Here is a 15,954-nt window from a genome sequence, read left to right as displayed (position 1 = left end):
TTGTTTGATCAAACTTCTAAAGTCTTAATTAATACTTCAACTAACAAGAAAAACAAGAAATGTTAAATCAAACTCAAATTCTAAATTAAACAAAAGGTAAAAGTAGGGCCTTTGTCTTTTGAATACGTCAATATTTAGAAAATTATTAAATACAATGAATTCATATATTTGAAAAGATCCAAGGTGTCAATTAGTCAAATTCAAATAGATAAGATCAATTAGAAAGGAAGAAAAATAAAAATCAAACAAATATATTTTTTTTTTAGTCACAAAAAGCATATTTTTGTATGTTCGTAAACTCAACAACGATAAATGGGGTGAAATGATATTTGAGTAGATCGTAATAAAATCCATGAAATAAATAATAAATAAGAGACATTTTAAAGAAATAAAAATGGGATAAATGCAAATGGAAGAGAGAGGGAAAGAAAAAAGAAAAAGAAAAGGAAAGAAGCATGAAAACGAAGGTTGTGAAAAGGAAGGAAAGGTCAATGAAACAGGAGAATTAGCCGCTGGTTTGGTATATTCATGAATGCACACAGCCCACTGAATTCGCGAACAAACAAAGCACAAACCAACAACCAATTTTTGGGGCCTTTTCTTTGTGCATATATAATGCATTAACAAACCATCCAATCACACACACAAATTTGTTCAACGATTTCTTCGAATGGCGCGTTGGGTGAAACCAGAGGTCAGCCCCCCAAACCTTCCATTTTTCTTTTCTTTCAACAATAACTCTTGTTTTTTCTTTTCTAAGTTCTCTTCCAATGTAAGTTATGGTTAAATGTTTCCATAAATGGGTTAATTATATGATTTGAATATGGAAGGTTTATCCGCTAATGGCAGCCATGGGGTTTGTGACCACTATGTGCGTGTTTCAGCTTACCAGAAATATTTTGATCAATCCTGACGTCAGGTACCTCCTATTTTATTATTCGGGTGTGGAAACCTCTCCACTAGTAGAAGCGTTCTTAAAAAACAATATAGTCTATATGTTTAACAAATAAGATAATGAAATCTAAATTTTTGTGATAATTTTTTTTAACGAATGTAATTTATTATTATTGGTAGGGTGAATAAAGAGCACCGTAGAATGGGAGTGTTGGAGAATGAAGAGGAAGGAGAGAAGTACGCAGAGCACAGCCTCCGGCGGTTCCTCCGGACACGGCCACCTGAAATCATGCCCACCATTAATCGCTTTTTCTCTCAAGACAAATAATTTAAATCAACATTTTCCTTTAAATTCTTTTTTTTTTTTAAATTTTATTCTCTACTTTTTTATTTGTTTCTATGAATGTAAGATGGCTTTATCTTTAACGCACCACTTCGTTGTCTTAATGATGTTGGATAATAACACCAATACCTTTGTTCTTGTGGTTAAAGCTTTATTTAATATTTGATATTATAAAATGAATTTGAGAAAAAAATCATTTTGAGTGAAACAATGAAATACTAAAAATGATATTTTATACGTGTCTTAAATTTGTTCTACAATTATAAAACAACCTAATATAATGATTTGGTATGAGCATGCGGGTATGGACAGCACACCATAGACAAGCATGACCGAAACACACAAACTTATAAAGCTTTTAAACATATGTTATCTCCAATCTTGAAAGTCGAGGAGGTAGATAATGAATATATTAAATAAGTATCCTATTGAAAGAATAAATAATACATGCGTTTACGAAATTCTAGAAAATTAAAGGGATCCATACGTCATAAAATGGATGTTAAAAGAAAAACGAGCATTTTAAAGTTAATTTTTTTTAACATCCAAGTCATAAATTAATTCTTACCCAAAGATAAGAGTTAGAAAAATCTTTTACTTAATTGTTAAGTTACATGGAATAACAAAAATTGGACTCTAATTATTGATTTGATAATGACAACTATTTCATACAACATTAAAGAACTTTAAGAACATAGATTCAAAAATGAAAGGCCCGATTTGTAAATAAACTCAAGTACGTGAGTGGGATATTACAATTGTTTTCCTGTCAATCATTAATGGATAATTAAAGGACATATCAGCCTGACAGGAAGAATTGGTGAAGGTGGTGACTCTTTCCCTCTCCCTATCTTTTTCTGATATGGGCAAAAGGTGTTTCTACGTTGCTAAATCATGCCCATTATCATGGCACCTTCCTTTCTGACATGCACGCTTATGGGAGCCTTCATTACTCTGCCAAGACCAAGCATTTCGTGTCTTCTATCTGCTGATGATGGCCGTCTTTTTTTAAGGTTGATTCATGTATGCGTTTCCTAATATTGCCATGGATCGCCTGTAGAGTTATTGCAATCCATTCCTCTGTGACTGCCATTGTTGTAACAACCGAAAATTAAAAGAATAATTAATAAATAAATAAAAATGAAAAAAAAAAATTGTTCCACCGAGTTAGACTCTAATATAGAAGTGAGGTCTCTTGACTCACCGAACCACTACAATGGCTCCGTTGCATTTATCGTTAGCAATTCAGAACCATTTATTGAATGTTTTCGACTAATTCGACTTGGATCTAATATGTTTGAATCATTTTCTATGATTTTCGACAATTTGGGAGTTGTTTATGACATTTTTGGAGGTATTTTAGGTCCACGTGGTTACTGTTAAACAAATTTAGATTATTCAGATTTTATGTAATTAGATGAGTCAATTTACATGATAAAATTCTATTTTATGATTGTGCTTGCTTCCAGGTGAAATTAGATTTCAAGGGGCAGTTTTAAGCTAACATAAGTGAGTGCCTTTAATATTGGCTTGGTTGGATGACTTGTATGTTGTATGAATGACTTATATCTAGTGGCCATTGTACATGTCATGTTTTATGATTGTTTGACATGTTATGTTATGTGAAAACTTATAGTATGATATAAGTTATGTTGTGATATAAGTCATGTTATGTTATAAGTTATACTATGATATGATTTTGCTATAATATGAAACTATGTTGAGATATCAACATTGTATGATGCATGAATCTTCATATATCACGCCTGTAAACTATGTTAATATGTTCACTCTATGCCTATGAAATACTGGTAAGGCATGTATGTTAATCTTGAATGATATGACAAGTATTATGTATCTATGTCTTATAGAACCCAATGTCATGAAAATAGGGGAGGTATGAGTTGCATCATAAGAATGTCATGACTAAAAGCTACGAGGACCCGATTCATTTTGTATGCCACATGTATTAGGATACTTCCCCATAAAGATTAGTACGAACACGTACCTTACAATATTTGTGTACAACATGATATTAGGCAAGCTTCTTTCGCTTTGTAGCTCTAGCAGTGTGAGTATGCACTAGTCAAAGTCCATACCCAAGGGATACATATACGAACTTGCCTAGTCGGTCCATGTGCATGTGAATAAGCTGTATATAGAGAAGTACGATACATTCTATTTCGATCAAACTTGTCATGGCCCTATTTTCAGAGCTTCAAATCTCGCTTCGTGACTTAAAGATGAAAGTGAAAGCAAATAAAAGAAAAAGTTAAATAAAATAATAGATGAAAATTTGATACAATTTAAATTGAAATAAAGATAAGAACACCAAAATTAAATACAAAATAAAGTCAAGTTATAAGACGGTGTTATTCAATTATTATGAAAGGAGAAAAAAGGTTTGTGATATAATTACAAAACAAAATAGAAAAGATCAGAGACTCAAAACAAATTGATGTTACAAAACAACCCTTTTATGGTTGCATAGCACTCGAATGTGTGAAGACCTATTATTTTTATTTTTTATTTTTTTTTATTTTTTATATAGAAAAGAAATAGACTATTTTAAGTATAAGTTCATACATAATAATATTGAAGTATTAAAGTATTATTTATACCTAATTTTTTCTTTTTAGAAAATAAATAGACTATTTTAAGCTTAAGTTCATACATATACTATTGTTATATTGAAGTATTAAAGTATTATTTATACCAACATAGTTTAAATACAAAATAAGTAACGAACTAAAAAAACTATTCAAAATATACTAAGTTTAAAAACGAAGGTTAGTCTATGTCCCTCGCTCCAAAGTCTGCTCTCATCCTCGCTCCAAAGGGAGTAAAAACTCAATAAATAGCCTTAAGCTAGGATGTTGAATCTTATTGGGTTTTCATGTGATTGGCATTTAGAGCTCATCTTGTTACATGTCACTTACTCATCCTCAACATCCCTTAATGTGTCCCTTAATTTTCTCCATATGAACACATGAATTGTACAATCTTGATCGTATCATCCTGTTAGTAAATTTTGGCGCAGGGCATCTCATATAGATGAGGGAAATAGGAGACTCTTCCTAACATCCTGTTCGTGATATATAGTGTAGGGCATCCCACCTAAAAGAGGAATAAACTTCGTAGCACACCACATGACGAGAGATAACAAACGCTTTTGGGCATGAATCCTAGCAAATTATTTACCATGAGTATGACATTCAAATGACTCTAGGTATATTCTTGGCACATGGTTTATTAATGAGTATATTATACTATGAGGTAGTCCTACAATTTATTAGATTTAACTTAGGTACACATTAGAGGGTAACCTAACATGACCTCATGGACGTGAAAACTTACTAGTATCTTGGTAACCTCATTTCAAGGTTATGCATAAAGTTTCACATTACTTATAAGTGTCTTAAAGGTTATAAAAACGAGGTTATTATGGTCAAAAGATATTATGACTCCTTTACATTTTTTTCTTGGTTTACCAACTTATGCATGTCCAATGGCTACAAAATTTCATCGTTGACTTTAACACACCATAATATGCCCAGTATTAAAATTTTCTAGGCAGTAGAATTCATTTAGGAGGCCAATTTAATGTCACTTAACTCCCAAGCAAAATGTCGAGTTTAGACCCTTAACACATGGTTTTTAATTTTTTTATTGTTTTTATTTCATGGATTATTAATTCATACTTGACTTAGGGTATATATTGTCTTCCAAGCCATTCCTAAAAGTATTTTTTAAGAAAAGTCCAAGATGGCTACTTACCTCTTGTCTGGTGTTCGAGACCTCATTTCTCGATCTTCTGGTACTCGATTTTCTCCAATTTTTCTTTGGTAGCTTCCTTAGTGAGTCTAGTTTCTTTTCGTGGACTAGAGCGTATGTTATCAGCTTCCAATGTTGATAGAAAACACAATTTTTCATCGGAGCAAACCCAAAGAATTTTGTTATTAGGCAGGGTTGTCTAGGCACTCTTAGGTCACGCTTCGTTCAACAGAAATCCTCCTTAAACTTCTCTCAAGCTAGAGGAATTAATTTGAAAGGGCGACTTGGCTAGGAAAAGGCTGATTTTGGGATCTCTTCTTCGGTCTGCAACTCAACCCAGAATGTTGGGTTGAATTGCTTCTAGGTAGCTCGATTCGAGGCGAATTACTCATCGACTCCCGATATTGAATTTCTTCAATTACGCATTTTTTCGGGGTTAATTCTCTTTGAGGTCTTCCACAAAAACAATCCTTGGATGTGTGAAGCCCAATTAGGATAGGTCTCACTGGGTGAATTTGTCTGTAGCCTCGAATTTGATATCAAGCTCTTCTTCGAACTCCTTCAATGGCGAATAGGATTGGGAGAATGGGTTTGAGGCATTTTCATGCTTCCCTTCTTCACTAAACTTGTGGGTAATCTTATTTAGGTGTAGGATCAAGGTTGGAAAAATGATGGACTGTAGCTCTCAAATTTGAGTTGAACTCGAGAACTCAATACCTAAAAATGGAAGGCTTATAACTCTGGATTGAAGACTCAATAACGCTTAGGGAGGATCCACCGCCATTGAAATGTCCAAAATCGCCATAATTTCATCCTTGATCGTTTTAGATCACTGGAAAAACCTACTCCAATTAGAGCCTTGTCGACCTTTGTTTCAAATTCCAACCGTTTGATGGGATGACTTTTGAATGTTCTAGATTGTGCCCAAATTTGGAGGAGATCCGATTATTGGATTTTGAGATATGGTAGATTTATGCATAAGGGTATATGTGGATATCTGATTTTGGTCAGCAGGAAGATTTTCGTAATTATCCATGTTTTCATGGGCAATTTGGTAATCTGGCTATTTCCATATATTTTAATATTATTTTTTTCAAAAAATCCATAATTATTCTAAACATTCTTTACCCTTCTGGATCATTTTTTCCTTATTGCACACCTTAAAATTTTTCCTCTATAAGAAATTAAAAACTCGGAAAGTATTGTAATAATTGGAAAAAGTTCTATTTTCCCATGTTTTTACAACTTTCCTTTGTTATATACATTCAAAACCTTATAACACTGGGTGGATAACATAATTTGCCCTAGTTTGGAAGCTTTATTGTTCTTGGATATTACAAACCATCCTCCAACTCAACCGGTAGCTTGTGAAAATCTAAAAAGGAAATGAGAAAGGAGTGAGTATATAAATATACCTAGTAAGCAATCTAGTTCTAGGCTCTCATGTATCCGTGATCGAATAGGTGATCACGGGCTTTACCTAGGCTCTAGGTTGTTGCTCTTGTTGTGCACAGTCCTAGGTAGCTAGTTTTACCTACGCAGTAGTAATCAGTATCTGAAGGTGAGGCACTACCTTCATAAACTCTTATACCAGATGAGAACAACTACATGTGCATCTACTTCTTTCACCTGATCTTTGGCTTTGCAGATCACAACTTCATGTTCAAGTTGATTGCATTTGGAGCATTTGGCGTCAAGTCTTCTCCCACACTTGTATGGTGGATGACCTTTCTTCTCACAATGGCGGCAATGTGGATAGGATTGTTTGAAACCTCCTCCTTTTTGTCTTCTGATAATTAGCAGATGAATCTTCATTCCTCAATTGAATTTTGAAAGTTTTCTTGTTTTTGTACCTAATGTTGTCTTGATGCTTAACATGTAAGGCATCTTCAATCACCCCTTCTTGCCTTATAGACCTCCTTTGCTTTTGTGCTTGTAAAGCATTCAAGAGCTCTACAAGAGAAATCTTAAGACAGATCTTTGGGGTTCTCCAGAGTAGTAATGGTGACTTCAAACTTCTCTAGCATAGTGACTAGCAGCTTTTCAACGATCCTGGAATCATTTAATACAGAACCAAGCAATCTCACTTTGTTGGTGATGCTGAGAAGTTTGTCAGAGTATTCTTTCACCGACTCTGACTCCTTCATCTTCTGCAACTCGAAATCCCTATCAAATTCAGGACTTTCATTCCACGAATCCTCTCATCTCCTTCAAACTCAGCCTTGAGATAATCCCAGATTTTTTTTGCTGTTTTGAGGGACATTATTCGCATGAAGATCATTCCAGATATAGCGGCAAATAAACAAGATTTTTCCTTTGATTTTCTTGTCTTCTTTTCCTTCTATACTTTGATTTGTGCTGCAGTAAGATTTGCTGGAAGCAGAGGGAACTCGTAATCCTCTTCTATGGCTTCCCAAAGATCCAAAGCCTCCAAATAAGTCTCCATACGAACTACCCACATTTGATAATTGTCTCCATCGAAGACTGGTGGTGCAACAGTTGAAAAATTGGATTCTCCTCCCATTTTGATCTCACAGATCCCTTAAGAAGATAGCTCTGATACCAATTGTTAGTGAAAGAATGAGAGATAGCTCTGATACCAATTATTAGTGAAAGAATAAGAGATTGAATGATTGATGAGAAGATTGAATTATTTAAGAATGCTATATATAGAGAGAGAATACAAAAAGATATTTAGAAAATCTATCTAAAAATCTGTAGAAATCTAGTAACAAACCAGTAACTAAATTAAATTAAAACTAAATCTAACTCGTAACAGAGATTTAGTTAGATACTAACTGACAGTAATCTAAACAAATACGTGATATTTAACAGCACCAATGACTGGCCCGCAAAGAAAAATGTGACTCAACCAACAACATAAATTAACGAAGATGACTAAGAGTAGTAGCTGCACCAACAAAAAGTGTCCATCTCCAAATCCACTTTCATTGACGTGAATCGAACATGTTACTTTAATTCCTATGCTTATTGTTTGTTTATTTTCTTGTTCTTTTATTACAAAATTTCTGCTATGTTTAGAAAAAGTATGCTTAGTTGGGTAGTGAGAGTGAGGGGTAGAGGAAAAGAAAAAATCTACTAAAAGTACAATAACAACGATAAGCTTTGGATTATGAATACTTAGAATGTGGTACCTTTCCTGTGGCTCAAAGTACGTAAACTCATTATTAGGTATCTTGCTCGTTGTTTAGTATCTTGTCTGTTATCAAATATCTTACTTGTTACTGCTAACACTGGTATACTTGAATGTCAAGTATCTTGTTAGAGGAACTTATATAACTTGTGTATTAATGAGCCCATTTACTACTAATACACAAGTATCTTGCTCGTTACTACTAACATTTATAATTATTTAATTAATGAGCTCAAATTATTTATAAATGATGAAGTTACAAGTTAAATGGGATCATTAAATAATTTGGCCCAAAGATCAAATCCAATTGATTAGGTCCAAACATTATCCAAAAACCATGATACCTCTTGAAGACTAACAATGGGGGGAGTTCTATTTCATTTTCAAGGTTAAGAAATTGAGATCTCCCAACAACTTAGAGAGAATTCATAATCAATTAGAAAACTCTTTTAAGTTCTAAAAGTCTCCTTCAAGATTAAAAAGGGAAAAATATTGAGATTTCAACTTTCCGAATATCCACTATAATTTATCATTCGTGAAGTACACTTCTAAGAGAGATAATTATAGTGTTAGAAATTGTACTATACTTCAACAAATTAATATTCTAAACGTTTCTACGATATTCAATAGATAAATACATTGTGTTTGAAGTTTAAATCCCGTTCTTCGTTTGTTGAACTTCGATTTTATTATAAAATTTTAATAGTTAAAATTATTGGTGTTTAAAATGAAAGCATAAAACATTAATTTAAATTCTAACAACCAAACCCAACTTTAGACTCAATCAATTAATATATAAATCGATGGGAAAATCAATACATACATTCTATAAATAAATAGAAGGAAAGAGACCTAAATTATAATAAATTCTTGAAATAAAAGTCGTATAAATTCAATATATAGATTCAAGGATAGCCCACCATCAATTTTTGAACCACCAAACGCACATCAATTCAATTTAAGTAATGTGTACGTTGAACAATTGACTTGCAATAAATATAAATTAAATTAGAGTGAGTGTATATGCCAAGTTTAGTCCATTCCATCGTATTGATGATTAATTAAACTTTGACCCTCTAGTTGGTTTCAAAACAAATTTCCCTTGTACATCTCTTTCCAATTTAGTTTCTAACACCCTCAAGTTTGGAAAATAAATAAGAATTCTCTTCTTTCTTTACAATTCTCAATAACTTCTAAGCTTAAGTGGCTTTTGAGTTAGGACGTTAAAAATTCTAGAGAATTTTTGTCCCTGAACGTTGACTATTCTTGAAAGAGCTCGGGTAAAAGCTCCTCATGTCCTCCTCACTTTTTCAGGTCGCTTCATTGTCTCATGGTTACCCCACTAGACCTTGACCAGAGAGATTTCCTTGTTTCACAACTCTTGACATCACTTGCTACAATCCTGATCGAGATTTTTTCATAAGACAGATCGTCCAAACATGGAACACGTTGCGCACAACAGCGAGGGTTGGTAATAGCGCTAACGTGTACACCATAGGTTCTATCCTCTCGAAGATCTTGAAGAGACTTATCAACCTCGAACTCGGCTTACCCTTTTTCTCGAACCTCAATACCCCTCTCATAAGTGCCACCTTCAAACTCGAGGCTCTTCCTGTGAGAGTCTACATAACTCTTTTGCGGGTTTTGTGCAATCAGTCTCCTATGTTAAATCTTCTACACTGCTGTGTTAGTACCTGAACCAATTTTGGCCCCATGAGATATTGCAGACCTACGTCTTCTAAGAAAATCGGTATCTGATACCTTCACCCATACAAAGCCTCAAATGGAGCCATTACATATTCGCTTGTTAGCTCTTATTATGGGCGAACTTCATAATGAGTAGCTACTCATTCCAGCAACCTACGAATTCCATTATACATGCCCAGTGCATGACCTATAAGGCATGATTCGACCTTTCTATTTGCCTATTAGTCTGGGAGTGGAAAGTTGCACTAATCTGAAGTTGCGTACCAATCAGAAGCCTAGGCTATCTTCGTCCTTGAAACCCGCAATGAAACGGTCCATCATCATCTCTATTCTTACCAACTCTAGCGCAAACCTCGAAAGTCTATCTAGCACTTGCTCGTATCTCTTCGATCGTCTTCTTGTCCTATTTCTTTTCAAGGAATGTTACCTAACTCTTGAGTCTGGCTATCAATAGGTAATACTTCATTAGGTAGCCATTATTGAAGTTGAACTACTTTTCTACTCATTCCTCAATATCGAGTATTTTTAAGGTGCTCTTCTATTAAAAGTATGTGACAGCCTCTTTGCATATGCATGACACAATGTACTTGATACTCTCTTGGGCAATCTAAATAGTGAGAGGTTGTCTCTATAACCTCCAACCATGCTTATACTGCCACTGAATCAACTTTGCAATCCCTTACTCGATACCTTGTAATCCTAGTGAGACAATTTCCTGCCGCTAAAATTCGCACTTCAAGCTTTTTGCGTACCTTCAAATGTTTGTTGTGAACCTACACAAACTAGTGAAACTCTGGAATCAATAACATTGGAAACTCCAAAATTAAAGAAATTAATAGCCCACTAAATGATTTTAGTGTTCTAGCATCCCTAAACAAATGGACATCCCTATACAAACTGGTATATGACTATTTCCACCCTAATGAAATGGTCTATGACTATTTTAACAATGTCTCCTGTAAACTTATTTTGGAGTGATGCTTTTAGTACTACACATACTCATTCACTCACATAGTTTTACGAACACATCATCTTAAGTGGTTTTGTCATAATATCTGCAACTTGTTCTTGTGTGACACAATGCTTCAACTCAATAACTCCATCTTTGGTCAAATCACGCAATAAATGAAACCTCACATCAATTTGTTTGCTACGTCCATGCTTGATTGGATTCTTGGATAGCTTAGTGGTGGAACTGTTATCACATAACATAGTGATACGCTTATCTTGAAATTGACCAATTTTTTCCAAAATTCTCCTCATCCATACTCCTTGACCAGCACAGGAAGCAGCTGCCACAAATTATGCTTCAGTAATGGACAAAGTAACTACAGGTTGTTTTTTTGGAGGACCAAGACACAGCTCCATCACTGAGTAAAAACACATAACCAAAAGTGCTCATTCTGTCATCTATATCTCTTGCATAATCATTGTCAGTATATACTATCAACTCTCCATTACCCCTTTTTCGATAAAGAACTCCTAAATCTATAGTACCTTTTAAGTATCTATAACACCCTTTTTGCCGCTTGTAAATGCAACTCAGTTGGACTTGCCATAAATATGCTAATGAGAGACACTACTTACATTAAATCAATCCTTGTTGTAGTTAGATACATAATGCTTCAAATCAATTGTTTATACATGGTAGCATTGACCTTGGCTCCTTCTTCATCCTTTGTCAGTCTAAACCTAGGAACAACACTGTTTTTCACACTATAACTTTTTTCCATCACAACCTTTTCCAAAACTTCTTTTGCATACTTTCTCTAACTAATATAAAATTTCTTCAAGATTTTGTAAAATCTCTACCCGAGAAGATATTTCATTTTTCCCAAGTCAGTCATCTCAAATTCAAGTTTCATAGAATTCTTGAACTTAACAAACAAGCTCTCATCAATACCAGTAAAAATTAGATCGTCAACGTATAGACTAACAATCAAAATTTTATCTCCATCTCCTGTTTGATGAACAAAGTATGGTCACAATTGTACCTTTCAAATTCTTCTTTGACAAAACGTGATTCAACTCGATTGTACCATGCACGTGAGGCTTGTTTAAGGTCATACAATGTCGTCTTCAATTTGTATACCTTGTATTTTTAACCATTTTTCTCATAACCTTGTGGTTGCTCAACAAACACTACTTAGAAAACACTTTTCACGTCCATTTGATACACGTTCCAACTATTTCGAGCTGCTAAAACAATTATCATTCGAATAGTATCTCACCTAGCCACAAGTGCAAACACCTCGGTATAATCTACACTATTTTTTATGTGCATACCCTTTTGCTACCAACCTAGCCTTATATTTGTCAACTTCGCCATTTTCATTGAGTTTGGTTTTGAAAATTCTCTTTACTCCAATCTTCTTCATTCCTTTAGGCAAATCTATTAACCCTCAAGTCTCATTTCATTTGATGACTTCTATCTTCAAGTCCATTGCAGCTCTTCATTTTGAACTTTGAATAGCTTCTTCAAAGGTAATTGGATCTATAGTTGAGGTTAATATAACTAAATTGTTGTGTTCAGCTTCTTCAGAAAATTTTTCCCCGCTCACATAATCTTCCATCCATAATAGTGCTCTTATGTTTCCCACTTCTAGTGTGCTTTCTCCAGATGTTGAAGTATTTGATTCAGATGGCTCGCTGGAAAATATACAACTTCCCCTTCTTCTGCTACCACCTCCTCTTCAGATTGTTCCACACTTTGGTCATGTTCACTTCCTTCTATATTATTATCTTCCATTCGAGGGTATCAATTCTAGCTTCTTCATTACTTTTTTCCTCAATTTCAAAACTTATTTTCTTCAAAAATCACATCTCTGCTTACAACTATCTTCTTGGACATTGGATCATAGAGTTTATATGTTTTAGACTCTTCTAACCCCTAGCAGCACACATTGAAAACTTTTATCATTTAACTTCTTTCTCTTACTATCTGATACATGAACATGGCCAATGCATCAAAAAAACTCGAAAATAATCAACATTAGGTTTTACAACACTCCAAGCCTTCTTAGGAGTCATATCTTTCACTACCATTATATTGAGCATGTGCACTATCCTTTACTGCTTTTGGCCAGAAATTCTTTGAAACTTGTTTTTTTGATAATATACTTCTGACTATGTTCATGATTGTTCTGTTCTTGAGCTCAGCAACACCATTTTGTTGGGGTTTGAGGCTGCAGTAAGTTGTCTACTGATGTTCTTAGTTTTGTAAAAAGTATTGAACTCATGAGAGGTGAACTCTGCACCTCTATCTGTGCGCAGACAACGAATAACATCTCCCATCTCTTTCTCAACAAGATTTTTGTAATTCTTAAAGATAGTAAAGACTTCGTATCTTTCAGCAAGAAAATATAATCACACCTTGCAGCTGAAATCATTAATAAAACTTATGAAATATCTCTTCTTACTATTGGAAAGAGGTTTGATGGGTCCCTAGATGTCTGCATGTACCAATTGCAACCTTTGTGTTGCTCTCCATAAACTTCTTTTTGGAATGCATCCCTATGTTGCTTCCTCACCATGCAATTAGTGCATATTTTACTCGATGCTTTCAATTGGGGTAACCCTCTCACCATTTGCTTATGTTGCAATGTTCTCAAACCCTTAAAATCTAGATGCTCATATCTGTGGTGCCAAAGATAGTGTTGTCTTCTATAATTGTTTGGAAACAAGTGGCCGTTTGTGGCATGATTCTTGCAAGTAATATGAACATCCTATTTGAAAACATTGTTGTTTGCATAGTAACCCCCTTCTTGGGATGATAGATTGCATTCTCCATGTTGTATCAAAATAGATACATCTATTTCTTGCAAATGGTTCAAGACTTGATAGGTTGTTTTTCAACTCAGGTATGTGACTCTAGCAACTTGCAACCTAATGTTACCTTTTCCCAACACCGCCATCTTGAAATTATTTCCAAGCTTCACAATTGTCGGAATTTCTCATCAAGATTTGAGAACCATTTCTTGTTTGCACACATATGATTGCTACACACCGAATCAAGGAACCAAACATCTTCTCTCCTTGATTGATTGAGCTCCATATATGACATTAGCAACATTTCTTTTTCCTCAAGTTCAGCATAATTTTCTTCCTTCTCCTATTGAGAACACTGATATTTACAGTGTCCTAACTGATGGCACTTGTAATACTCAACTGTAGTTTTGTTGAATGGTTGTCTACCTCTTCCTCTTACTCTACCTCTTTCTCAAAAAGCTTCATGAGCTCGATCACCTTCTTTTCCACCGATTCTATTATCGTATGTCACCTTTTGTGCTTGTTCATCACCTACACATCCGTTAAGTCTTTGCTCATGTCCAACAAGCTGCTTTGCAATTCATCGATGATTAAAGTGTCTAATTTGTTAGACTCTTCAATTGAAGATATAACATAGTCAAATCTTGAGGTCATTGATTAAAAATTTGCATTAATACTTTCGCCTTCTTTCATCCGTAGGACTTCAAACTCTTTACTTAAGAGTTTGGAGTTGTGCTCTTTTGACTCTTCTAGAACCCTAGTACTTATGCTTCATAGAGTCCAAAATTTATTTGGCAGTACATAATAATTCGATCAATAACTGGAACAAATAATTAAATAATTCTTGACCTTCAAGTCTTTCAGCTTCTGATCTGTAATTGTTTTTTTTTTTTTTTTTTTTTTTTTTTTTTTTTTTTTTTTTTTTTTTTTTTTTTTTTTTTTTTTTTTTTTTTTTTTTTTTTTTTGTGCTTTAGTAATCTCCACTCCTTGTGTTTTTTTTCTTTTTTTTTTTTTGTGGTTTAGTAATCTCCGCTCCTTTTGTTGCTGTAAGGATTCTGGTCTCCATGAAAGACCAATATTCCTTTGAGCGAATAAATTTTCCATGAGCATAGACCAATGTTCATACTAGTGATCAAACTTAGGAATTGCTGGTTGAATGAAATTGGTTTCAGCTGGCTTATTTTGAATCTCTTACCAGTCACTCTTCTCTTAAGAAAAAAAGAAAACGTCACTCTTCTCTTAAGCAAAAAAGAAAACTGCAGTTCCTTTTCTTCAAGCCTTGCAACGTGACTCTATACCCAAATGTTGTGAACACACAAACTAACTCAAAATGAAACGGTGAAATCAATTACATAGAAAAATAAAAGAACTTATTGGCTTTCATATGGCTTACATAACAAAGATAAAAATAGCAAACTCCAATAATAAGGAAATTAACAACTAAAACTAAATGATTTAGTGTTGCTAACCTTCCTAATTAAATGGACATCTCTAGCTAACCATTTCAACCCTAAAGAAACGGTCTAATATGACCATCTTTATAGTGTTCCCCATACACTAACTCCATCTTTATAGTGTTTCCCATACACTAACTCCATCTTGGTGTACACTGGTATACCATTAAAGACGACAATGATGATTGTATCGAGAAAATTTTATGAACGCTCTATTCGTCTAATCCTTAAAGTTTGTAGGGTATTTATTAGGTCAAAGGACATACATAACATAACGCCTTCTGAAAGCAGACTTCAGTATGCCCTTCTTTCTAACCCCATTTGAATGTAACCTAACCTTATCAAGACCCTTATGGTCCTTAATATCTCATCGAAGATAGCCCTATAGCTACTTCTCATGTGGCGAACTTAGGCCTAGTGTGATGTCATGTCACATAGCTTGTTTGAGCACTGATACTCATTTAAGTTAAGCACGAGCTATTTATGAGTAAATAATCCTTACATAAGTCCTCTGCGATCACCTAGGCTATCTCTTGTAATTTTTTATGGCTGACCTAGTCTGCCTCCTATTGTAGTGATATCTCATCACTGGCTCATATAATCTGAACTAACTTTTAGAGGGTGACAAACTTTTATGTCCTTTAGACTTACTCAGGTTGCATTGGCACAAAAGTGAATGACTAGTATTCTAAGTTGAGGCACTACCTCATATAATTTGATAGAACAATAGAACCTACGCTATTTTGAACCTCATTTATAAAAGGTAAACAAGTAGGTCCTTCCATAAGACTATAGTGCCACCTTTGAGTCTACGAGAGCAACATCAACATGACCAGCAACTAAGTTACTTTCTACCCTGT

At 34.2% G+C, this 15,954-nt stretch overlaps 1 protein-coding gene across 1 annotated transcript; it reads left to right on the top strand.

Moving 5' to 3' along the window:
* Positions 1–593: 593 nt before the first annotated feature.
* On the top strand, positions 594–1,385 carry LOC111480034. The gene is made up of 3 exons (XM_023124992.1): positions 594–694; positions 831–919; positions 1,075–1,385. Exons 1-3 carry the CDS (start codon positions 671–673, stop codon positions 1,220–1,222), a joined length of 261 nt encoding a protein of 86 aa, XP_022980760.1. The 5' UTR covers positions 594–670; the 3' UTR covers positions 1,223–1,385.
* Positions 1,386–15,954: the final 14,569 nt, after the last annotated feature.

The sequence above is a fragment of the Cucurbita maxima genome, unplaced genomic scaffold, assembly GCF_002738345.1.
Source record: "Cucurbita maxima cultivar Rimu unplaced genomic scaffold, Cmax_1.0 Cma_Scf00005, whole genome shotgun sequence".
Classification (NCBI taxonomy): Eukaryota; Viridiplantae; Streptophyta; class Magnoliopsida; order Cucurbitales; family Cucurbitaceae; genus Cucurbita; species Cucurbita maxima.
This window is presented reverse-complemented; position numbering and strand designations above follow the sequence as displayed.

Bases quoted from the DNA above. Each gene is read 5' to 3' on its own strand.
- LOC111480034 (XM_023124992.1), top strand. From the start codon at position 671: ATGGCGCGTTGGGTGAAACCAGAG. The intron at 695-830 runs GTCAGCCCCCCA...TGAATATGGAAG, and splicing joins CGCGTTGGGTGAAACCAGAG to GTTTATCCGCTAATGGCAGC. The intron at 920-1,074 runs GTACCTCCTATT...TATTATTGGTAG, and splicing joins TTGATCAATCCTGACGTCAG to GGTGAATAAAGAGCACCGTA.